Below are 25,476 nucleotides of genomic sequence, written 5' to 3'. Positions count from 1 at the left end.
TGTAGACACTTCCAGTTAGGTCAACCTAAGCCTCCTTTGTCAACCTAACTCCATAGTGTTGACCAGGCCTTAGTGGACTGAATTTCACCACGATCCTTTACATTATGCTAGAAGTCCATGAAATGGTACAGATAGCCATCAGATCCCATAAATATCATTGCAAAACACTTTCATTTGCCTTCTAGTTGATGTTTTTTTTGTTGTTTTCCCTTTTTCTTCCTGTTTACAGTTTTTAAATTCTAAGCTGCAGGCTAAAAGTTTTCAGTGCTAGAGGGCAAAACTTCTGATTAAAATAGTGGAAGTTGGCAAAACTGATAAATCTGCAAAAAAATTTCTTAGGTGACAGGGCCTATGCTAAAACCAAAATTCCCTTACCTGATGGAGGAAGCAGGCTTGGTTGGGTAAAAAATCTGTAGAGACAAAATCAGAAATGGCATTAAACATATTTAGTATCCTGTAGATTCTAGCACTGCATGAAGTCAGTAGCTCAAATCCTCATGCAGTAGATAATATCACGGCTTGCTTTTGTGCAGCCTCCTCTCCGCAATGGCTGCTTCCCCCCTACTGTTTTAATTTCCTCAGCTAGTTTCACCACATCAAACCTTGGAACAGCACTTATACTGCAATTACAAGCAGCTCAGATGATTTCTCCTTATGGGAGCGGGGGCCTTCCAAAATCATACATGCCAGGGCTAGAGCCCAGTTTCCTTAGGGCAGCAAGGTGCAAAGAAATGAGAGCTTTTGGTATGTCTACCCTGCAGCTAGGTGGAAGCCTGCTAGCCCCCAGGGACAGACACATGCTAGCTGGGCTGGAGCTACTGTGCTAGAAGTAGCAGCGGGGGACTGGTGCGCTCGAGCGTTGGGGGGCAGGAGGCTGAACGCTGGAGCTACAGCATCCTCACTTATTTTTAGTACCCTGGCTTGAGCGCCGCTAGTGCCAGTCTGCCAGCCCAGGCTGGCGCCCAGCTGCAGGGCAGGCACATTACATGCCCCTTATTGCCCACCATGGCCCCCAGTTCTCATGGGCTCCAAAGCAAGGGGCTATTCTCAAGTCCTTGGCAGAGAGGCTGCCCTGGTGGTGGGGGTGGTGGGGCAGTGGGATCATGGGTACCAGCCAGCTGAGGCAATGTGGGCAAGGGGGCGGGGTCACGGGGCAAGGAGACCTGAGCTGCCTCGCTCTGCCTCTGTTTCCCCTCCTCTGTCTACAGGAGTTCACAGCGCATGTGCAGCACGGAGCGGCCCCTCCCCTGTTTTCAGCACAAACAGCCCCGCCCCGAAGCGGAGGGCAGCCCGGCTGGCCCCGCCCCCTCACGCTGCAGCGTTCCCAGCCGTGCCCCTAGGCCGCCCCGCCCCGCCGTCTCCTAGCAACCAGCGGCAGCGCTGATTGGCCCGGGTGCTGGCCGCCGCCATTTTCAAACCGCCGTGGGCCCGCCGCCGCCATTAGCCCGTGAGCTGAGGCGGCCCGGCCCGGCTACCCCCCCCCGCCCCCGGGGCTGCCCGGAGCCAGGCCCGGGCATGGAGAGCGGGCCCGGCCCGTGCGGGGACAAGCCCCCCCGGAGGAGACGGAGCAGGGCCAGCACCAGCGCCCGGGCCAACCGCTCCCCCGCGGCGGAGACAGAGACGACCCCGGGCGGGACGGGATCGGCCTCGGCCTCCTCCTGCAGCCGGTAGGTGCAGCCGATCCCAGCGACCTCCTCCCGCTCTGGGCCAGGGACCCCCGAGTCCCCCCACCCCCAGTTCCCGGCCCAGCGAGGGGGACCCCCCCCCCCAGCAGGGCACGAGCCCAGGATTAAAAACCTCCCGCCGCTCAAACAAACTGTGAGGCCGAACCAGGTTTCTGGCCCCTGCTCGCTGTCTCTGCCGCCCGGGCACTGCGGGCATTTCTCTTGCCCGTGTAGGAAGGGATCGTTTCTCCTGGTCACCTCCACGTAAGGATGCGTCAAGAGGTGTAGGTGGGCGAAGGAGCAAAGGCTTTACATGCAGATCTAGCGTTGGCTGCTGGGTACTGACCCAGGCTGGGGTTCTGTTGATTACTATTTATTGCTTGTTTAGCAATGCTGCCTAGAAATCCCAGTCGTGGACCTGGACCCCCATTGTGCTAGGTGCTGTACAACTTGAACAAAAAGACTGAAGCTGCTCTAAAGGTGGCTAGCAAGGGAAAAGAGAAACTTTTTTGCCTTGTCCTTTGTAAAAGAGGCATAAAAATACCTTAAAGGCTTTTCCCCCTGCCTGTATTATTTAAAAATAACACTACACAGTGAGTGAGGTATTTACTACTCTGCTTGGATAACACCATAGTTGGCTGGAGAACTAGAAGGATTATGCCATCTCAAACAGAAAGCAAGTGAAATCTGAGCTAGGAAGTGGTTTTTAACTGGACTTTTAACACCTCGTGTGTCTCAAGTGTTTTAGTCAAATAACTCCTTTTGATATGGATTCAGTATCTCCCCCCTTCCAATTAAGAGCTGAGAAATCTCACAATAAACACTTGAAATCTGAGTCTTCTTTCCTTTGGCTGGTGGGAGAGAAGTGACCCTTAACTTCTGCAGGTCCAGATAACTTGCACCCAAGAGTTTTAAAAGAGCTGGTTGAGGAACTTGCAGGACTATTATATTGGTTTTCAATAAGTCTTGGAGCACTGGAGAAGTTCCAGAAGATACAAGAAAGCTAATGTGCCAGCTTTTAAAAAGGCTGAGCAGGGATACCTGGCTAATTATAGGCCTGCCAGCTTGACATTGATCGTGGGTAAGATAAATGGAGCAGCTGATGTGGGACCTGATTAATAAAGAATTAAAGGAGGGTAATGTCATTCATGCAAATCAACATGGGGTTATGGAAAATAGATTCTGTCAAACCAAACTGATATCTTAGGATAGCTCAGTGGTTTGAGCATTGGCCTGTTAAATCCAGGTTTGTGAGCTCAATCCTTGAGGGGGGGCATTTAGGGATCTGGGGCAAAAAATCTGTGTGGGGATTGGGCCTGCTTTGAGCAGGGGGTTGGACTAGATGACCTCCTGAGGTCCCTTCCAGCCCAGAGATTCTATGAGACAGAACACCCATCTTTTTATGAGATTACAAGTTTGGTTGATAAAGTTAACAGTGTTGATGTCATACTTGAACTTCTGGAAGGCATTTGACTTGGTACTGCATCACATTTTGATTGAAAAATTAGAATGATATAAAACTAATATTAGAGACAAGGCGGGTGAGGCAATATCTTTTAATGAACTAACTTCTATTGGCGAGAGAGCCATGTTTTTGAGCTTCACCGTGCTCTTCCTCAGGTCTGGGAAAGGTATTCTGAATATTATAGCTAAATACAAGGTCAAGCAGTTAGATGGTTTAGTGTAAGTAGTTACAAAGTCAAACAGATATAGAATATAACTACTTACACTAAACTATCTAACTGCTTGACCTTGTATTTAGCTGTAATACTCAGAATACCTTTCCCAGACCTGAGGAAGAGCGCTGTGTAGCTTCTCTCACCAACAAAAGCTGGTCCAATAAAAGATATTATCTCACCCACCTTGTGTCTCTAATGTCCTGGGACAGACACAGCTACAACCGCACTGCATACATAAAACAAAGATGGCACGCAGTAAAGGGATTAAAATCTGGCTAACTCTTAAGTCTCAGAATGTAACTGTAAATGGAGAATCATCATCAAGCAGGTATGTTTCCAGTGGGGTCCTGCAGGGATCTGTTCTTGGCTCTATGCTATTTAACATTTTTATCAATGACCTGGAAGAAAATAAAAAATCATCACTGATAAAATTTGCAGATGACACACAAATTGGGAGAGTGGTAAATAATGACAGGACAGGTTACTGATCCAGAGCTATCTGGATCACTTAGTAAGCTGGGCACAAGCAATGTGTGTGGTTTTTTTTTTATATGGGTAAATATGTACATCTGGGAACAAATAATGTAGGTCATATTTACAGGATGGAGGACTGTGTCTTGGGAAGCAGTTACTCTGAAAAAGATGTTATAGTCATAGTGGATGATCAGCTAAACACGAGCGCCCGGTGTGATGCTGGGAAAGATTATTTTATCTCTGTTTTGGCACTGGTGTGATGGCTGCTGGAATACTGTATCCAGTCCCGGTGCTTACAGTTCAAGATGGATGTCAATTAATTGGAGAGAGTTCAGAGAAGAGCCATGAGAATGATTAAAGGATTAGACAACACGCCTTAGTGATAAACTGAGTAGATGAGCAACTTGAGTCTAACAAAGATATGGTTAAGGAGTGGCTTGATTACAGGGCTGGTCTACACTGAAAACTTACTTCGGCATAACTATGCCAACCTAAACCCTGGTGTACACAGAGCTAGGCTGATGGAAGAATTCGTCCATTGATCTCGCTACAGCCTCTCAGGGAGGTGGATTAACAGGAGACCCTTTCCTGTCACTGTAGTGTCTACACTGAAGCACAACAGTGGCACAGCTGCAGCATTGCAATTGAATTCTGGAAGCTGAAGCTAGACAAATTTCAGACTGGAAATAAAGTGCAAAATTTTAATAGTGAGAGTAACTAATGGAAGGATTAACCAAGGATCATGGTGGATTCTCAATCACTTTTAAATCGGGATTGGATATTTTTCTAAAAGATCTGCTCTGGGAATTATTTTGAGGAAGTTCTGTGGCCTGTGTTATAGAGGAGGTCAGTCTAAATCAGCGGTTCCCAATGTGGTGGCCGTGGGCACCATGGGGGCATCTAAATGCGCCCGCATCCTGGCTGGTGGTTGCGCATCTGCCGAAATGCTGCCGAATTTCTGCGGCGTTTCGGCGGTGACGCCTCTCGATGAAGTCACTTGTCGGTGGCAAGTGGTGTCATCGAGAGGCGTTGCTGCCGAAACGCCGCCGAAATTCGGCAGCGATGCCTCTTGATGACGCCACTTGCTGCCGACAAGCGACGTCATCGAGAGGCATCGCCGCAGAAATTCGGCGGATGCTCCACCACTGCCATGGTCCTTTGTCTGGCACCCGCCAGACAAAAAGGTTGGGGACCACTGGTCTAAATGATGACAATAGTCCCTTCTGCCCTTGGAATCTAGGAATCTGATATTACAGCTAAGAGTTGTATTTAATGTCTTGTTTCATCCATCATTCAACATGTTTGTTTGTTGGTGATCTTGATTTGTCTGTTTTATAATCTACAAGGGTTTTTTTGTGATTATGCTTTTCTAGAGACTTGTTAAACTTTGTAGTTGTTTATATCCTGTCCGTCATAAAGATATTTGGGAACATTTACAAAAAATAAATGCCATCTCTTGCTAACAATTTGTAACAAATTAGACAAGACCACTTTGTTATTACCAGTGATCCTTGTTTTCTGTGATTAAAAAATAAAATTCTCGGATAAAAAAAACCACTTCAATTTGCATTTTTCTGTAATTAAGATGACATAAACCAAAGCACAAGCTTGTGTGGGCCAAACAGATTCTGCTTTCAGAGCTGGATGGCTGGAGAGTGGCAGCTGTTGGCCAGGCACCCAGCTCTGAAGGAAGGAAGGGTGGCAATACCCAGTGCTTTATTTGTGCCAGGGCTGTGCCCCGGCACCTCTGGGCTTGATGTGTCAGTTATGAAAGTTCATATTTTAAAAAAAAAAAGCTTGAGCCACAGCACCTTTTTCATTACAAATTAAGCACTAGCAATACCATACTATGCCATCCTTCCTTCTGCACTGCTGCAGGGGGTGGCACTGCCTTCAGAGCTGGGTTCCCAGCCAGGAGCTATCGCTCTCCACTCTGCCTTCAGAGCTGGGCAGATGGAGTAAAAACTAAAGATTCTCTGTAAAAATGCAAATTCTGTGTTTTTTCTCTAGCAAATGGATTTCTAGGATCCCTGGTTATTACCACTCTCCCGCAGCTACTAACTCAAAGCTATGAAAAGTCAAGACAAAAATATTCAATCTGGCTTTCTCTCACTACCAGTAGAGTTAGGAAATGATTTCTACAACTATACTAGCTGATGTGGAATGTGCATAATTCTAGTATTGTGTTCTGGGAGCAGTTATGGCAGTATATTTAATGTGTACACTTTCAGTTGCTGAACAGTGTCAAAGGCCCACAGAGCACGAGAAAGGTGTTTCTTTAATTGGCCAGCCTAAATCTAAATAGATAAAATATTGTTTAGAGTTATTTTAATATGACTGGCTTTAGTAAAACATCCTCCACTCTGGATGGCACAACTGCTTATGCAAATATTTTTAAGTTAATGTTAAAAACCTTATCCTACAATAAGCTGGTATGGGCCAAATTGTAGCATAGATGGGGATGACAGTGCTGAAGTCTTTAGGTTGCTGTGTAAGCTGATGGAAGACTTACTTATTATTTGTATTATCATAGTGCCCAGCAGCTGTATTCATGGACCAGGACCCCACTGTGCTAGTGTCAAGGCTGAATCCCCACGCTGTCATGCCGAGTGCAGAAGTGGGGGCCCCGCAAGGATTCTAAAAATTAATACTGGCCACTCCAGGCTTGTATTAAGCTCCCAAGGTTACAGCTTTTCTCTGACCTTGGCTTGATAAATGCTGCCACCACCCAAATGCAAAAAAAAAAAAAAAATTTGGACACAGGAAGGAGCACTTGGGATTCCTCCCTGTGGGGTACCCTCCCCAAGAGCTGAGAAAGAAAACAAAGGAAATTAGCTGTTGCCACGAGCTAATCAAACAGCACATGCACAAACCTCTTAAGACACCAAAAATCCAATCCTGTTAAAAAAAGGTAAATTTTATTCAAAACAAAAAGAAAGAAAATACATCTGGAATTTAGGCTTTTGCTAGATTTTCAAAGAGCAATTCCAAAAATTGAGCACCCAAAATAGCTTTCTTGAGGGTTCAGCTTAAAGGTTACAAGCAAACAAAAGCATCTGGGGTTAGAACAGAGAAGTCCACAAGCCAATAAGAAATAACCATAATCATGTCTTTTTACTTGCATATCTGAGGCTCCAGATAAGTAGATTTGATAATCTATAATCATACCTGGCTTAAAGCTGTTTACAGCATTACTGCTCCATGTACCTGCAGCCCAGAGAACAACAGACAAAGGGAAAGTTTCTTTCACAATTTGAAAAAGTTCTACCTTCCCATTAACTCTTTTGGTCAGGTTCCCACTCCTTTTCTTTTACCTGTGGGCTTGTTAACCCTTTACAGGTAAAGCAAGCGCAGAACAGACCAAGAGGGATTTTACAGGTAGCTGGCTGGCTACGTGCCCTCCCCACCCCCCTTCATGTATCACAGCTAGTTACTGTACAGACAAAATGACAGTCCCTGCCCCAAACCACTTACAATGGAAGACAAGAGACAACAGATGGATATGGGCAGACTGATAAGGGAGAACAAGGAAATAATGCTATTTTGTGGACAGGCTGCATAGTCTTGTTTTAGGCTCCAATCCTGCATTTTGATCCATGCAGGTGGAGTCTTGTGCACAGGCAGACCCCAAAGGGAGTTCCATGTGGGGACAGAGTTCCAGCTGCAAGGTTGCGCTGCATTTGGCAAGTTTATGTGCTAAGTAAACTCACACTTGATGCTTTATGGTGAAAGATAAATGAATCATTAAGAAACCTGGAAAAGGTATCGGTTAACATTTCCAATTCCTCTCGTTCATGGTCAGCCATTCCCTGCAATGCTGAGACCTAAATTACATAGCACTTTTATTGTAGCAGTGCCCAGAAGCCCCAGTCGGAATCAGGCCACCATTGTGCTGGGTGCTGTACAAGTACATAGGCGTTTCTTGTGTAAGATGACAAGACACATGCAATGGTAGGGAAGAGAAAAAATAGTCAAACACATGCAATTTTATATATAGATATATTATAAATAAAGAGCAAATTGTCCTCAGTTGTTACCTGACTGACCGACATTAACTGGATGGCTTCTTATAAGCTTCACTGTTAAGAGGTCAGCCTTGAGGAGGATTAGAAAGAAAACTGTAGTGACACATGGAGTGCCCTCCCTGAACTGATCCATGAAGACAAGACAGTGTGGAGAAACATTTGTTTGTCAGCTTCTTAAGGCTGGCATCACTGATGTGAGTGGGACATGACATGAGGCGAGTGCTCAAGTAAGGTGATGTGGAGCTATGAAGGAACTTGAAGGTGGGGACATGAAGCTTAATTTTGATGTGGTAAAACAGGAGGAGTCACAAGAATGATTCAAAGTAGTGTGTGTTAGATGTGGTCAGAGCAGCAGGCAAAAAAAAAAAAATCTTAGCAGCTGCATTCTGCATGGACTGGGGAAGGATGATGTGGCTGCTAGGAAGGCCAGAGATGGAGTTACTGTAATCATGATCGAAGATAAGGGCCTGGCTGTCTGCACAGAAAGAAAAGGATGAATTTTCAGGAGAGATCTGAATGAAGAATGGCCTTCCTGAACTAGTATGTGAAGTCACTGCCTTTTTCTCTTTTAAATCCCTCCCAAATACCTTCTTCCGCAAGAAACTCTCCATTTCACTCTTGTTTATTCATTCTTTCCATTTATCTCACGCTTGTGATTCATCATTAGCTTAGCAGCCAAGTAATACTGGTGGTGATGCCATTGTCTGTCTTTTTTCGTTTTCTTCTCTTTCTTTTTCTTTTCTTTTTTTCTGGTTGTCTGAAATGAGTGTTTAAGCTCCTTGGGATAGATATTTCCTTATACATGTTGGGAGTTGCTACCAGCCACTTGTTGGTTGGTAAAATAATGAGAAACAGTGCAAGGTTTTACTGACTTAGATAAAAAGGAAAAACAAACTTGGTTGTAACATTAACAAATAACATAATCCGTATTTGAAGTGCAGCTTTCCAAAAATCTAGACACATCCTAAAATCCTCTGTTACAGCCACACTTTACTGTATTCTTTTAAGAGAACATTTAACAAGAATAGTAAATGTGAAATCCTAATTGTTTTTAATTATTTCAGAGTCTGTTACTGCACCTGAGTAGTCTTGTCAATTTTGTGATTTTTACATTCTTTTTGTTTTCTTTCCCTGTTACTGTAAGACCCACCCTTTTTGGCCTCCTTCCATTTTCTCCCTTGGTTTCCTCTTCCTTTTCCCTATTTTGTTTTTGTTTTTCCCCCTGCTTCTCATGCACACTGGAAAACATAATCCCAACTATCCATACAAAATGGTGCGGTCTAAATTAGCTGTTACCACTCCTGAAAGAGATCTTGGAGTCATAGTGGCTAGTTCCCTGTAAACATCCTTTAAATGTGCAGTGGCAGTCAAAAAAGCTAACAATATTAGGAAAGGGATAGATAAGACAGCAAATATCATAATGCCACTATATGCTGTTCTAGTTGTCCCATCTCAAAAAAGATATTAGAATGGGCCGAAGTACAGAGAGAGGCAACAAATGATTAGGGGTATGGAACAGCTTTCATACAAGGAGAGCTTAAAGAGACTGGAATATTCAGTTTAGAAAAAGATGACTTGGGGGGGATATGATCGTTTGTAAAAGCATGTATGGCATGGAGAAAGTGAATAGGGCAGTGTGTAATGTGAAGGGGTAAATAACTAGGGCTCACCTGATGAAATTAATAGGCAGTAGGTTTAAAACCAACAAAAGTAATTCACACAACCTGTTCCCGAGGCAGTTGTGAAGGCCAGACTTACAATTGGGTTCAAAAATAATTAGATGAGTTTATGATGAATAGGTCAATCAATGGCTATGAGCCATTGTCAAGAATGCAATCGTATGATTTGGGTGCCCCTAAACCAGGGGTTCTCAAACTGGGGGTTGGGATCCCTCAGGGGGTCGCAAGGTTCTTACATGGGTGGGGGTCGCGAGCTGTCAGCCTCCACTCCAAACCCCGCCTGGCATCCAGCATTTATAATGATATTAAATATTTTCAAAAGTGTTTTTAATTTATAAGGGGGAAGCGGGGGTCACACTTAGAGGCTTGCTGTGTGAAAGGGGTCACCAGTACAAAAGTTTAAGTACCACTGCCCTAAACCTTTAACTGCCAGATGTTGGGACTGGGCAATAAGAGATGGATCACTAGAAATTGCCTGTTCTGTTCATTCCCTTTGAAACCTCTGGCACTCTGTCAGAAAACAGGATACTGGGCTAGATGGACCATTGGTCAGACCGAGAATGCCTGTTATGTTCTGTTGTCCACATACAGTTGCATAATCTGTTGTTCATGCTACAGTTGTTAATATTCTCAGGGCAAGCATGTTACTGATGGCTTGCAAAATACTGTATTACTGGTTTATAATTGTGTGACACTCAGGGTGGATAAAAATGTGTTATCACCGCTGAAGCTAGATAATCTTAGTCCCATGGATTAAAGGATAAGCATAGGATGTTTCCCAAGTGTCAGTCTACCCAGTTAAACCCAGAGTTCCTCCTGTAAAAGAATTAAATATCCAGGCACCCCTTTCACTTACCTCAGAGGACCCTCAACATGCTCACAGGCAATTCCCAAAGGAAAGGACTTTCCAGTCCTAGATAGCTCTTGCAGAATTTTGCTGCTGAGTTAAATCCCAGATGTTTAGAAAAGACTGGTTGAGTCCAAAGCAAATATAAAGATTAGGAGTGACGGGTATAAGCAATCCTGAGACTTCCAGTGGGCCCCGGGGTCATGTGCTGATACTGAGGTGGCCTCCCTCTTCCTCCTGGGTTTCCCCTTTATATAAGTGTTACAACTATTATTAAAAATTACTACTTCAACCTCCCAATCATCTGAGTGTAACCCTCTCCCTGACCCTCTTCATTTAAAAAATACATCGGAATTTTTATTTTTTTAATCTGTTTAAAATTAATTTTGAGGTTGACAATTTATGGTCAGCCCTAACTGTACTATCATCTATTAATCATTTATGTATAAAATGTACTAGCTCAATGAGCCCTCAAATTGTAATGTTAAAGGATGCTGCTTTTCTAATTATATACAGAACAGGAAAGACAAATCTTTAACTTTTGAGGTTGCGACTTTTATAGAACTTGAGTTAATGTCATGTACTGCATTAAGTATCTATAGTTAGTAGAACTTCAGTTTTAAACACCACTTACAAATTATGAGTTGTATGGAATATTTTTCCTCAGCCAGGGGAAGGTGTCACACAATGAAAGTGACACCGTAGAAAATATGTTGACATCCCTTCATATTCTCATGCCTTCAGCGCTTTGGAAATCACTTTGGAATGGTTTGAAGGACAAGAAGAAATTGGTGCGGTGCACCATACTACAGCTTCATGCACCGTACCGACTACTTTAGAGAAGTTTTATTTTATTCACTTTTTACTTTTATGAATTCAATCACCAATTAGCTGGTGTAAAATAGGGGTTCTACTGTATTATTTTCTTTACAATGGATACTGGTATTTGTATTTTTCCAAATACCTTTCCTCTGTTTCTGTTTTGCGGAAAAGCTTTTGCCTTGATTACTTTTGGTTTGTTTGTCTAGCAGATTTCTTCATTTGAACTAGTTTATTCAAAGTTGAAAAACTGATTGAGAGTTGAGAATGCAGGAAAGCTTGTTTTCCTTTTCCAATAAAAGAATAAATTCTACTAATTCTAAAAACTTGAAGGACATTGGGCCAGATTTTCAAAGATATTTATGCACCTAAAAATGCCGATAAATGCGTAGTGGGATTTTCAAGAGATCTTGGCAGGTATGGCACCTAACTCTCCTTGGTTTCAATGGGCGTTAGGCACCTAACCTTTCTATGCACTTTTGAAAATACCAGTAGGTACCTATCTGCATCTTTACGCATCTAACTGCCATGGAACAGATTTTCAGATAATCAGAAACAATGTCATCTGTAGTAAGTGAGTTAATACTTCTTGTTTGATTAATCCATTTTAAATGCTAAACTTGCCTTGATAAACTTCAGAACATTTTAAAGTAGCTTCATTTAATAAAAATAAATTTTAAATGTGGTTTTGTACATATTTAATTGAATTCCAGTTTCCTTCTAAATGCATCCTGAAACAAATCCTGAGTAAAAAAGACAACCATTATCTTGCAGTAAAAAAAAATTGCTATATTCTAACATAGTAAATGTAAAAATTAAGACTCTGAATAAATGTATGTTAAGCTATATAATTGTTTAAATATATAGATATACTGTATCCGCCTAGGCGGCAAAAAGTATATTTTAGTCTAAAGGCTATGTTTGATTGCAAATCAACTTGTGAATTAACTTTTTTCTTTGAAAATAACTGAAAAATACAAATGCAAAACAAGATTGAAATCCGTGATTTAAATCAGTTTCCTGCTGGTTCATTTAAATCATGATTACAATCTTATTTAAATTACTTTGATTTAATTCACTGCACCCTGCTGTAACTCCCACTAAAGTTGATGGGAATTATGCTTGCTGACTGAGGATAGAACTTGGCCCCAAAACTATAAATTTTGGATGGACATAAAACCACTCAACTCTTACCATTACAAATGTTACAGTTGTCAATGTCATAGTACAACAGCCATTATCGTGGTCATTTGATAGGGTTGTAAATATAAAATTCTTGTTTTGACCTTACAAACAGCAGTGACTTGCTTTAAATCAAGACATTACTAAGATTTAAAAAATAAAATAAAATAAATCAAGGGATGGAATCCTGACCCCCAGTGCAGTCAATGGCAAAATTGTCAATGCCTTCAATTAAATCAAAATGTTGCTGCATGTTGAAGTGAATGTAATACTCATTAAAGGTATCAGTCTATTTGACAGCCCTGGAAACTGACTGACTTGAGGAAATCATCGTTGCAAGTGTCAAGAGTTTAGTCCCCATTATGAATTCCTATAGGCAGCAGTAGAAGTTTATTGCTTGAGGTTAAGGCAATTCTGTTCTTGGACCTCAGTTACCAGTTGGCTAATGTTACTTGTTGCCTCTTTTTTCCCCTTCATTCCCTTTCCTAATGGATCGTCCACTGTATTCTATACTTCCAGTCTTGCATCCGTTTGAACTCTACACTTCCCTGCTCTGTGTGAAGGGCAGTAAATGTGCAGATTGCAGTAAGTGGCAAGCCACTGCATTGTGGAAAGTTTGGAGGAAAGCATAGGATCTGAACGGAAATGGAAAGTAGTGACAAGACTGCAATGAGATTAATATGTGGAAGGAAAAACTTTCTAGAAAGGAACATGTTAGAGATGCACTACCATTACGAAGCAAAGGACTTGGAGGAATAAAATTTGAAACTTAACAAAGAGTGGTACAGATAAAGGCACAATGACAAAGCAACTGAAGATGTTTAATTCCCCCCCCCCCCAGCTGTTTTAATGAGGAAGGAAACATCTCACCCACACTGTAAATACGCCTTGATGGAAGATTTCTTCCTGTGAAGACCTATGGAAATTAAGTACACCTCTACCCCCATATAACGCTGTCCTCAGGAGCCAAAAAATCTTACTGTGTTATAGGTGAAGCCACATTATATTGAGCGTGCAGCCCTGCTCCCCCGGAGCGCTGCTTTACTGCGTTATATCCCAATTTGTGTTATATTGGGTCGTGTTATATCAGGGTAGAGGTGTACCTAAATCCCTTTTATGTTGATTCAGTTGCTTTGTCTCTTCACATTCTTGAACTCCCAAAAAAGCAATTAAAATTGACAGATAGCTTAATATAGGACAAACTACATGTTTATCTAGATTTCCCAAATGTGCCTTCAGTTTCAATTCGGACTGTGACGGGAATTGTGTCCATGGTTGATATGTGAGAGTAGGACTGGGCCTTAACATTTTTAGATTGTTTCAATTTGCATGCACTACAAACTACATCTTGCAAAAACTGCGATGAGGAGCTGTCCTGGATCCACCGGTCCCATGCTCTTGAACAGTTCCTGGGAGGACCCCTCGGTGTGCCAGAGCCCCTTTGTGTTGCACTCTTTCACTAGTGTTTCACCGCCTCCTGAGACTGAACCCTGGAACCCTCAGCACCCCTACTTCATTGTCAGCTCCCTTCAGCAAGTCCACCTGAATTGGACACATGAGATACTTATACATCCAAAGGGAGCAGTGTTACCCACCCCCTTAAACTGGAGTGACACTTAGTGTTGTAAAAACAGTAGTTAATTAGAAGTCTGGAACATTACTGTAGAAAGTCCTTAGTTAACACAGAGAATAACAAGCTACAGTATAGTCCATCTTGGTCGGTCCAGAGCACAGAGCCCTCTGACCCTACTTTTGTCCCAATTGAGGCGAGTATCCCTGCTTCCAGCAGGCCACACTTAACAACCCTACCTAGCCTCCTCAGTCTTTTGTTCTTGTTCCTGGGCAGCCATTGTCAGCTGTCCCTCCTCCTCAGCCCTTTTTCTCCAGCTGGTCAAACACAGCTGGCTTCCGGTGGAGGGATGGGCCATCCATAGTCGTTATCAGTTGCTAGGTACCAAATGTCTGGGCACTTGGAGTGGCCATTGTCTTCTCAGACTCTCCATGGGCAAGGGGCCTCAGGCCCCAGAGAAGCTAGGCATCAGCCACACCTCTATCTCTAGGGCTTTGGCTACACTTTGAAGCGCTAAGTGTAGTCAAAGCGCCAGCGCTGGGAGAAAGCTCTCCCAGCACTGTCCGTACTCCACCTCCCTGTGGGGAATAACGTACAGCGCTGGGAGCCGCGCTCCCAGCACTGGGGCTTTGACCACACTAGCGCTTTGCAGCGCCGCAATTTGCAGCGCTGGAGAGGGTGTGTTTTCACACCCTGCTGCAGCGCTGCAAATTTGTAAGTGTAGCCAAGCCCTAGGTCTCCACAAAGAGTAAACAACCTATTCCCCACCATCTAGTTAACCATGCAGCCTCTAGGGGATTTCTCACCATCTAGTTAATCATGCAGCTAGGGGAAGCTAAGGCACACACGGTATTCATACAAAATATTACAGAAAATTCCCCACCCCTCACAGAAGCATCCACACAACTCCATAACCTCCAGCTTCTAATTTTGACATTGTATTCCGGTAGCTGATGAACATATGAACAGATTTCAACCATGTGAGAGTTTGATAAAGGTCTCTGGGTTACTATGGAAACTTGTAGCTTGATACTTCCACCTTAGATCAAAGGAGCTCTAAGAACCTCAAAAACTGAGATGCCAACTCAATACAGTAATTTCACTGGCCACTGAAATATAGCCCTCTAATAGGAGGGCACTCTTGCACATTGCTAAGCGTAGATTATTAAAAATATTGCATTTGGCTGAAACTGAAAGGGAATTTAGGTGAATTATGGATTGTTCACCATGGCTTTGGCCAGGAGACTGGTATTGACTGCCTCTATTCTTGCAAAAAGTGTTATGGAAACTTTAACTGTGAGTGATAAGAACCCTGTGCTTTACACTTCATCTGAAAGACCACCTCCTAGCAGACCAGTGCCACATGTATCGGGGTGAGGGAGTGTCTCTTTGGTAACTGATAGGTCTCAAAATGTAATTGTAAACCAGGAATCGTCATCAAGGGGGTGTGTTTCCACTTGGCTCCTTCAGAGACCGGTTCTTGGCCCTACACTATTTAATGTTTTTTATCAGTGACGTGCACCAAAACATATAATCATTGATAAGGTTTGCAAGTGACACAAAATTGTGGGAATGGTAAATAATGAAGAGGAGCTGGGGTTGGAGCAGAGTGAGGCTGGGTAGCACCCCTTCCTGCCCCCAATGGGGGCTGGCCTGGCCCCACCACTCCCCCGAATGTTCCTCTACACCCCCCTTGGGGCTTGGGGGGGCCACTGGAGTAAGCAGTGAAAGGTACCTCTTCCATACCAAGGCACATTTTCATATTGCATCATAAATATATCTAATCAAATAGAGAATAATGGTAAAAAGAGGAAGAATGTGGCTTCCTCTCAAACAGTCATTTAAATGGTCACTTGGATTTCTAAGGAAATTGTATCTTAATTTCCTAGCCACATAACTTCTCTATTTCCCTGTCAGTTAAATAAAATGGAGAATAATTCTCAACCCCTCTTTTATGGTAACTCTAATTAAATATCTCCTTCAATGTGACTGGCAAAAAAGAAACACTGGGCTTGTCTTTTTCTCTTTATGATATATAAAAAAGGCCTGGAAGATGTATATAAAATATGCACACTTTCCTGTTTTGGTTCTAGCCTTGTTTTCCTGGAAGGACACCTGGAGAACTGATACATTTTTATATAAAAGTCAGCAATGTCATGCAAGTAATGCCTAATTGATTGGAGAGTTAATTGTTATTCAGTATGTCAACTGCATTCTAACACGTTTAATGTTTAAATGTCCAAATAGTTATTGGGAGAAAAGCTGCATGTGTTAAAGTTTCAACATCTACCTTCAACTGAAGGCTAAGAAAGTTCACAATAAACAGCTGAGCCCACCAGAAAAACAAGTGGACTTGACACTACTGATACTTCTAAGATTAAAAAAGCCTGAACCCCCACACCTAATACACATCAAAACAAGCAAAAAGGGCATTAATTTAAGATTTCTCTTAGCAAGCCATTTTTAACACAGGCAGCTTGTCACCTCAAAGTATGCTGCTGAGAGGGCTGCCTTGTATATTAGAGCAGCAGTTTCCCAATCCCTGACTCACTGGGGAAACTGGGGTAGTTGTGGCACCTTAGAGACTAACAAATTTATTTGGGCATAAGCTTTTGTGGGCTAGAACCCACTTCATTGAATGCATGCAGTGGAAAATACAGTAAGAAGATATATATACACAGAGAACATGAAAAAATGGGTGTTGCCATACCAACTATAATGAGACTAACATTCTTTTGCGTAGAGACAGTCCAGTTTGGCCAATGTACGTGGCAGAGGGGCATTGCTGGCACATTCACCCGCACATCTACCAATGTGATATGTGCTAGCAATGCCCCTTTGCCATGTACATTGGCCAAACTGGACCGTCTCTACGCAAAAGAATAAATGGACACATATCTGACATCAGGAATCATAACAGTCAAAAACCAGTTGGAGAACACTTCCACCTTCCTGGTCACTCAATTACAGACCTAAAAGTCGCAATACTCCCAACAAAAAAACCTTCAAAAACAGACTCCAACGAGAAACTGCAGAATTGGAATTAATTTGCAAACTCGACACCATTAAATTAGGCTTGAATAAAGACTGCGAGTGGATGGGCCATTACACAAAGTAAAAACTATTTTCCCATGCTATTTTTTTCCTCTACTGTTACTCACACCTTCTTGTCAACGGTTGGAAATGGGCCATCCTGATTATCACTACAAATGTTTTTTTTCTCCTGCTGATAATAGCCCACCTTAATTGATTAGTCTCATTATAGTTGGTATGGCAACACCCATTTTTTCATGTTCTCTGTGTGTATATATATCTTCCTATTGTATTTTCCACTGCATGCATTCAATGAAGTGGGGTTTTAGCCCACAAAAGCTTATGCCCAAATAAATTTGTTAGTCTCTAAGGTGCCACAACTACTCCTCATTCTTTTTGCTGCTACAGACGAACACGGCTACCACTCTGAAACCTGAGGTAGTTTTAGGATTTCAGAAAATGATCTAAACATAACCCCTTCCCCCCACACACTAAAAATGTGTGTATAAAGAGAACATGTGCTGTTAGAGTACAGTATAGGGCATTTCAGAAAGTGACAAGTGTGATGTTCCTAAAAACTGAATGGAACTAGTTAAAACTATGCAATGGGGAAGACTGTCCCATGGAAACTAAATTAAGTTTATTCATGGGCCACATCAGTAGAGCCCCAGATACAAAATTTGTATCCGCATCTGATCCGCAAAAATGGTCCGTGGATATCCGCAGATTTGCAGGGCTGTACGCATCATAGAATCATAGAGTATTAGGGTTGGAAGAGACCTCAGGAGGTCATCTAGTCCAACCCCCTGCTCAAAGCAGGACCAACACCAAATAAATCATCCCAGCCAAGGCTTTGTCAAGCCAGGCCTTAAAAACCTCTAAGGATGGAGATTCCACCACCTCCCTAGGTAACCCATTCCAATCCTTCACCATCCTCCTAATATCCAACCTAGACCTCCCCCAGTGCAACTTGAGACCATTGCTTCTTGTTCAGCCATCTCCCCCATCAATCCTTACGTGAAATGAAATGGTTTCATCTCTGTTCAGTGGGAAAAGGTCCACAGAATAAAAATCACTATTGCAGTTGTTGGTGGTGGAGACAGTTTCAGTAAAGAAGACCAATCTTGAAGTGGGCCTGGAGACTGATCTCTCCTTTCCCCTTTAGAGGTAGAAGAGACAGCTTGTAGAGATGTTGCCTTTTCCCTTTTTAACAAGTACCCCGTGGAGTATGGAAAATAGTTTCCCTTGGCATTAGTCAGAAACTTTAATTGAAAAGTTAGAAATACCAGTTAATTATCTTTGATGAACCAAAAGATGGCAAAAGTATAAAACATCTGAAATCTCATCTCCCTCCAACTCCCTTCAATTTGTAGTTCTTGTTTTTCTTTTGGAAAGTTGTTTTTCCTGTAACAGCTATAAACAGTTGTGCAGAAACTTTTTAAAAAGCAAATACAGTATCCAAACATATTCTCAGTGCATTAGAACATCAAGCTGCTTGTAGTCGGGCACTGGTGGAACATCTAATGGAGCAAACTATGGACACAGCAGCCCGCTTCTGAGAGCCGGGTTGCTGAGTCTGTAATATTTTAACCTCAAGAACTGCTATCCAAAAGCCTTCAGTTGTTCTTAACTGTTGAAGTGGAGTGTAGGATGAGAGGCTGAGTTCTCAGGTAGTGGAGTTTTAAGCCATTCAGGGCTTTAAAGATTGACATAAACAGATTGAATTGTACCTGAAAATGAACAACACTTGGGATCAAATATGGTTTCCTGAACTCTCAGCCACTTGCCCTTGCTCAGGAAGTGGGCAGTTGTATTTTGTGCCAGTTGTAACTTCCTGGCTGACTTCAACAGCAACCCTAAATGGAACACTTTGCTGTAGTCTAGCCAAGAGGTAAGAGGCACAGATCATTAATTCAATGGCCAGAGTGGATGCAGTCTTCTAATTTAGTCATAGACGTGCACTGTGGGCCAATGCTACTACTTGAGAATCCAGTAGTCCAGAGTCTGGTGAAAAGAAGACAAACACCCTAAAATGGACAGAGGCAGTGTCTGCCATCACTTAAACGCTTCCTATCACGAACAAGCATAATCTCCATTTTATCTGGATTGAGTCACAAACAACTCACTTTTCTCCCAAACCCTTATCATGGTCAGGCTGTGGGAAAGTATGGAGATTGTAGAATCTTGGTGAATGTACAGCTGAATATCATCTGCATTCTGATATTGCCATGCAATATATCTCAACCTTCCCTAACGGATTGAGGTGCAAATTGAGCTGGAGGGGTGGGATCACAAATATGAGGACTCTTGGGGTAGCAGTGTGGCTGTCCCTACCATATACACAATCTGTTCACAATGGATTTGGGTTTCTCTCTTTCCTCCCCCATCATTTCTGAACCCCTTGCTGGAACCTCAGAGAATGCCAACTTATTACTACTCTTAGTGCTATACCTCCTGCATTAGAGTAGCATCTGCCAGTCCCTGTCTCAACCATGAATGTGATGGGGCTGAAATGCCAATATATCTGAATTGGGAGTTAAACATTTACAAAAACCAACCCTACTGAAAAGACGTATGTTTGAATAAGTACACTCTGTGTTCTGTCATGCTACATCTCTCTGATTATATTCGTAAACAGAAAACAATACAACTAAAACAGGAGGAGAGACTATTGGCGTGACTAGAATATAGGGAATCTCAGAATATGCAATGTGGGTCTTTTTGTTAAGACTCACATTTTTAAAGTTACTTTAGGAAAGGTGCTTGCTGTGTATTTTTAGCCACTGTATAAAGGAGGGAATGCACTTAAATTTTCTTCCTCTGGGTGTCAGTATAAGATAGCGAAGTTGATATTTTAGGGTAGAGTTAAAAAAAGTAGAAACTTAGTGTTTTGTTTCTCACATTTGCCTGTACTCTGAGCTCAGTATTTATATTAAAAATTCAGCAATTGGACAACATGTAGATTTCATTTTATTTTACTAATAAGGGGTAGTGTGTAACTAGTTTTTCCCAATGTAAAAACAAAAATAGGTTCTTGAACATAGTAGGGTGATATTTCCCTCCCCTCATTGTATGATTATTCCTTTCAGGAGAGTCCTCTCTTCTGATCAGTCTCCTTTTAACCCACACAAGCTAAATCTGGTTAAAAGTGATTTGCAAAGGAAACCTGAAAATTGAGCCAAGCATAGAAATATGCTAACCACCCTAGGCACTTTTGTGGGGGGAGGAATGTAGCAAGGCATGGGGTGATAATCATCACATAAGTCTAAACTTTAACATAAAAAGAAAAGCTGAACATTCTGCTGGGTGGTACCAGGTTCGCTGCAGATACTCCAGAATGCATCATTCTGGTTGTGCCATTGAAGAGAGTACAAAACTCCACTATTGCATAATCCAGCACATAAGGTTACAATCAAGTTGAATTGTTTTTGCAAACATGATAGTCTTCGTGGGTTTGTTTGTTTGTTTTTTGTAATTATAATCAATTTTTGGTCAGTTAGGGCACTCAGTGCATGTTACTGTGTTTTCTCAGTTTACATCTGAGTGTCCCAAAATGTGAGATTTTCATAAAAACCTAAGTGACTTTCAGTGGGTATTGTGTTCCTGAGTCACTGAGTGGCCAGAGAGGTTGAAAATTGCCACCTTGAATTGAAAACCTCTCTGGCCATTCAGTAACAGATCTGAAGGTGGCAATTTTGCAACAGAAAGACTTCAAAAACAGACTCCAAGGAGAAACTGCTGAGCTTTAATTGATTTGCAAATTAGATACCATTAACTCTGGCTTGAATAGAGACTGGGAATGGCTGAGTCATTACACTACTTGACTCTATTTCCTTATGATAACTATCCTTAACCTCTTGTCAACTGTCTGTAATTGACCATCTTGATTATCACTACAAAAGCTTTTTTCCTGCTGATAATAGGTCATTTTAATTAATTAGCCTCTTAGAGCTGGTATGGCATCTCTTATTATATGTTCCATTCTATGCATCCGATGAAGTGGGCTGTAGCCCACGAAAGCTTATGCTCAAATAAATTTGTTAGTCTCTAAGGTGCCACAAGTACTCCTGTTCTTTTTATGTATTTTATGATCACACAATACTGCAAAATGTGTTCTGTTCCTGTACTATATTTGGGAGTACTAAAAACTGCATTTGTCTAAAACTGTAGCTTTATTAGAGAGCCAGGCTGGGTGAAGTAATATCTTTTATTGGTTCAACATCTGTTGGTGAAAGCGACCAGCTTTTGAGCTGCACAGAGCTTTATGTATGTAGCATTTTGTATTATTATTTAAGCTTTGACCTAATTTGTAGTGCATTTCCAGTACAATTTGTAAAAGAAACTCCGTGCAGTGCTCTTCCCTCAGTTTATTCAGATTGTGTCTTTAACTTGATTACTGCATATAAATGTATGTACAGCATACTGTATATTGCATTTTGTATGATCATGCATCGTAAGACTCTATTGTAATACTAATACATATGCACTAGGGGGCAGAGTTGAGGTTGCTCTGGGCCCTAGGTGCATTTTCATCCCTGTAGATAATCGTTTGTGATACCGTTTATATTAGAAGACACAGTGAAATCCTTTTGTACTAACGCACCAGAAATGTTCTCTCAAGCTTGAATAACCACTAGAAGAACAAAGCAAGATGAATTTTTCAAAAGGGCTTTCTGTGCTCACAGCTAGTGGAATCTTTCTTCTTGTTTCCCTAAGCCAGGTTCTTTTATTAATGGAGTGGTGGTGCTTCTTGCAACCCTAAAAACACCCCAAAAACAACTCCACACTTTTTATGCAAAATAATTGAAAATACCTGTGAAGCTTTTATTACATGAAATACCTATTCTGTGATTCTACTGGAATGTCAATTTCCAAATCTCACTATTACTTCTGTAACACTTATAAAACTCTTACCTATCTCGCCTTTAAAAATTGGACGTCAAATCCTACTGAGGAAAATAGAAAGGAACATAACGTTGGCAAGTTAAGTGCAAAAGTATAATTAGGCAGGCAAAAAAAAATGTGAAGAGCAACTAGCAAAAGACACAAACTAACAGCAATAAATAAATAAATAAATACACCAGAGCAGGAAGCCTGTCAAACCAACAGTGGGGGCACTGGATGATTAAGGTGCTAAAGGAGCATCAAGGAAGACTAGGCTGGACTACGCCATTGCATAGAAGCTAAATGAATTCTTTGCAGGGTGTTCGCTGCAGAGGCTGTGAGGGAGATTCCCACACTAGTGCCTTTCTTTTCAGGTGACACATGTAGGGAACTGTTGCAGATCAAGGTGTCAGTAGAGGACATTTTGGAACAATTTGATAAAGTAAACAGTTATAAGTATTCACCCAAGAGTTCTGGAGAAACTCAAATGTGAAATTGCAGAATTATTAACTGTGGAAATGTACCTATCTCAAATAAGGCTCTATACCAGATGACTGGAGGGTAGCTAATATAACACTGATTTTTAAAAGAGGCTCCAGAGGCAATCCTGTTAATTACAGGCCGGTAAGCTTAACTTCAGTATCAGGCAAGCTGGTTGAAATTATAGTAAGGAACAGAATTATCAGATGAACACAATATGTTCGGAAGAGTCAATGTGGCTTTTGTAAAGGGAAATCATGCCCCACCAGTCTATTAGAATTATTTGAGAGGGTCAACAAACATATGGACAAGGCTGATCCCAGTGGATATAGTTAGTGTACTTGGACTTTCAGAAAGCCTTTGCCAAGGTGTTGGAATTATTATTTATGCAGAATATTATCATGACATTAATTTAACCATAAATTCCTTTATTAACTCCAAAGGCCAAATTGTATTTATACAATTGCTTTAAACATGCCTAAAAAGCCTAAATAATAAGCAAATCATGGGGATTATAAGCAAGGCCGGACATGGCGGGGGAGAGTACATTACAACCATCCTCAACCACTGAGCAGAGGATGGTTGTAAACATGCCTAAAAAGCCTAAATAATAAGCAATTTACTACATCCAAACAGTAACAAAACATTTATTAGCATTTGATCAAGATACTTGCAAACAGGCTAAATCCACCAGGGGTGTTTAGACCCATATTAGTCAGCTCCAGTGTGGTCAGGCAGGTATTAGCAATGAACCCTTTAAGCATTTACTTCTTTATATCCTTTAACAAACAAGTGATGTCATTGCCAGTTACTATCTTCAGCTAAAAACCAATTTGAGACAGTTCACTCTTATTTCCAGTCTGAATCCAGATAAGATTTATAACCTCCTTTCTCTCCAGGCCTTTCTTCCCTATCTCTTCCCCTCCTTACTGACCAACTGTTTTTCCTTTGCACCTGGATTCACATAGGCCCTATTCTTTGAAATAACCCTGTGGGTGTGGGATGATCCATGCTGGCTCTTTTTAAGGCAGATTCTCTTATTTAAAAACATCTGCAGTCACCCCTATCAGTCAGAGGCTTCTTTTTAGAAATGACCCTTATTTCATTAGTCATTCTTTGAACCAGACATCCTCCCTACTTCATTCCTTCTGGCCTTATAATTCTTTCTTTTCAAGGCCTTTCTTTTACATGCTAGTTAGGACCTTTCTTTACAACACATATTTCTTTAATCAAACTTAAGCTAACTTCACTTATCTAATTCTGGGCAAGAAAATGGCAGATGAAATTCAGTGTTGATGAATGCAAATTTATGCGTGTTGGAAAACATAATCCCCAACTATACATACAAAATGACAGGGTCTAAATTAGCTATTACCCCACTCAAGAAAGAGATCTTGGAGTCACTGTGGATAGTTCTCTGAAAACATCTGTTCAATGTGGAGTGGCTGTCAAAAAAAGCTAACAATGTTAGGAACCACTAAGAAAGGGATAGTTAATAAGACAATGCCACTATATAAATCCATGGTTCTCCCACACCTTGAATACTGTGTGCAGTTCTGGTTGCCCCATCTCAAAAAAGATATATTAGAATTGTATAAAGTACAGAGAAGGGCAACAAAAATGATCCATACCTTAATCATATGAGGAGAAATTAAAAAGACTGGGACTGTTCAGCTTGGAAAAGAGAATACTGAGAGGTGATATGATAGAAGTGTATGCAACAGTGTGGAGAAAGTGAATAAGGAAGTGTTATTTACCACTTCACATAACTCAAGAACCCGGGGTCACCCAATGAAATTAATAGGTAGCAAATACAGAACAAACATGAGGAAGCACTTCTTCACACAATGAACACTCAACCTGTAGAACTTGTTGCCAGGGGACATTGTGAAGGTCAAAAGTATAACTGGTTTCAAAAAAGAATTAGATAAGTTCTTGAAATATAGATCCATTAATGGCTATTAGCCAAGATAGTCAGGGACAACAGCCCCATGCTCTGGGTGTCTCTAAACTTCCGACTGCTAGAAGCTGGGACTTGACAATGGGATGGATCACTACATAAATTGCCCTCTTCTGTTCAGTCCCTCTGAAGCATCTGGTGGCCACTGTCAGAGAAGACAAGAGACTGGGCTAGATGGACCATTGGTCTGACTCAGTATGGCAATTCTTATAATCTCTCCAGACACCTAAAACTCTTGTCCAATCCCTCCTCATTTCCCATCATGATTACTGCAGCCACCTCTTCTCCAAATAGCCATGTTGTCCTCTTTTTCTACAAAATGATCTTGGCAGCTGTCTCTTACTTGCTCATTGTCCCAGTCTCTGAATGCTTCCACTGACTCCCCACTTTATCTTACATAGTTCAAGATCCTTGTCCTAAACTTTCAGCCCCTTCACTACTCTGCTTCTTCCTATTTTTGTTGTTTGTAAAATCTTCATTATGATCAGGTGTAGCAATGACAACCGAGAGTGCCCACACCAAGTTCGGGACTGGAATAGTAGATGAATGGAGTGAGTGTTGAGGAGAACGAAACCTCTAGGCATGTACAAGGAGGAAGGCTATTTTGGGAGTGAAGGGCAGCATGAAGACACAGTCACAAGTGAAATGAGGGGACTCCAATCTTGTCTAAGCACAAAAGTTGCATCAGTTGCACAAAAATCTGTCTTAAACCAGTTGAATAAAAACAGTGCAAACCCTGCGTGTGGACACACACAGGATTGCTACTGGCTTAATGATCTGTCAACAGTGACTATCTGGCAGCATCAGTTGTTTAATTGTTGACATGCAGAACTGCCTAGAAAACCAGCAGTGAGAGGAGGGTGCCTGCTTACCTTGCATTTGGTAAGAAAATAATTTGAAAGGGGCTGCCCTAATAGAAAGTAATTTAAATCGTAAGGCCAAGGTACATCTTTAATTCATCAGATTTTTAAAATGTGAGGTCACTGAGTGCTGCATGCCACCCACGCTCTAAAGTCTGTGTTTATCTTCACATTTTTTTCTTACATTGTATAGACATTATGCTTAACAGCCCCACCCAGCAGTAGTTTTCTGCCCAACCTCCAAACCTCAGGCATGTACCGGTATTCTCCTTGGCCTTCCATAGTATCTTTCTGATTTTCGGTCTCCCCACTTTCCCCCT

The 25,476-nt window shown here is 41.8% G+C and overlaps 1 protein-coding gene across 1 annotated transcript in view; it reads left to right on the top strand.

The window, feature by feature from the left end:
- Window positions 1-1,472: 1,472 nt before the first annotated feature.
- NET1 (neuroepithelial cell transforming 1) overlaps window positions 1,473-25,476 on the top strand; it is a 70,470-nt gene continuing 46,466 nt past the window's right edge. Inside the window, exon 1 of the mRNA XM_044978644.1 lies at window positions 1,473-1,667. Within this exon, the coding sequence (XP_044834579.1) occupies window positions 1,516-1,667 (152 nt within the window). The 5' untranslated portion in view covers window positions 1,473-1,515. The remainder of the gene's footprint in view (window positions 1,668-25,476) is intronic.

This window comes from Mauremys mutica, chromosome 1, assembly GCF_020497125.1.
Source record: "Mauremys mutica isolate MM-2020 ecotype Southern chromosome 1, ASM2049712v1, whole genome shotgun sequence".
In the NCBI taxonomy this organism is placed as follows: Eukaryota; Metazoa; Chordata; order Testudines; family Geoemydidae; genus Mauremys; species Mauremys mutica.
The sequence above is the reverse complement of the archived record's forward strand: the minus strand, read 5'-3'. Positions and strand labels throughout refer to the sequence as shown.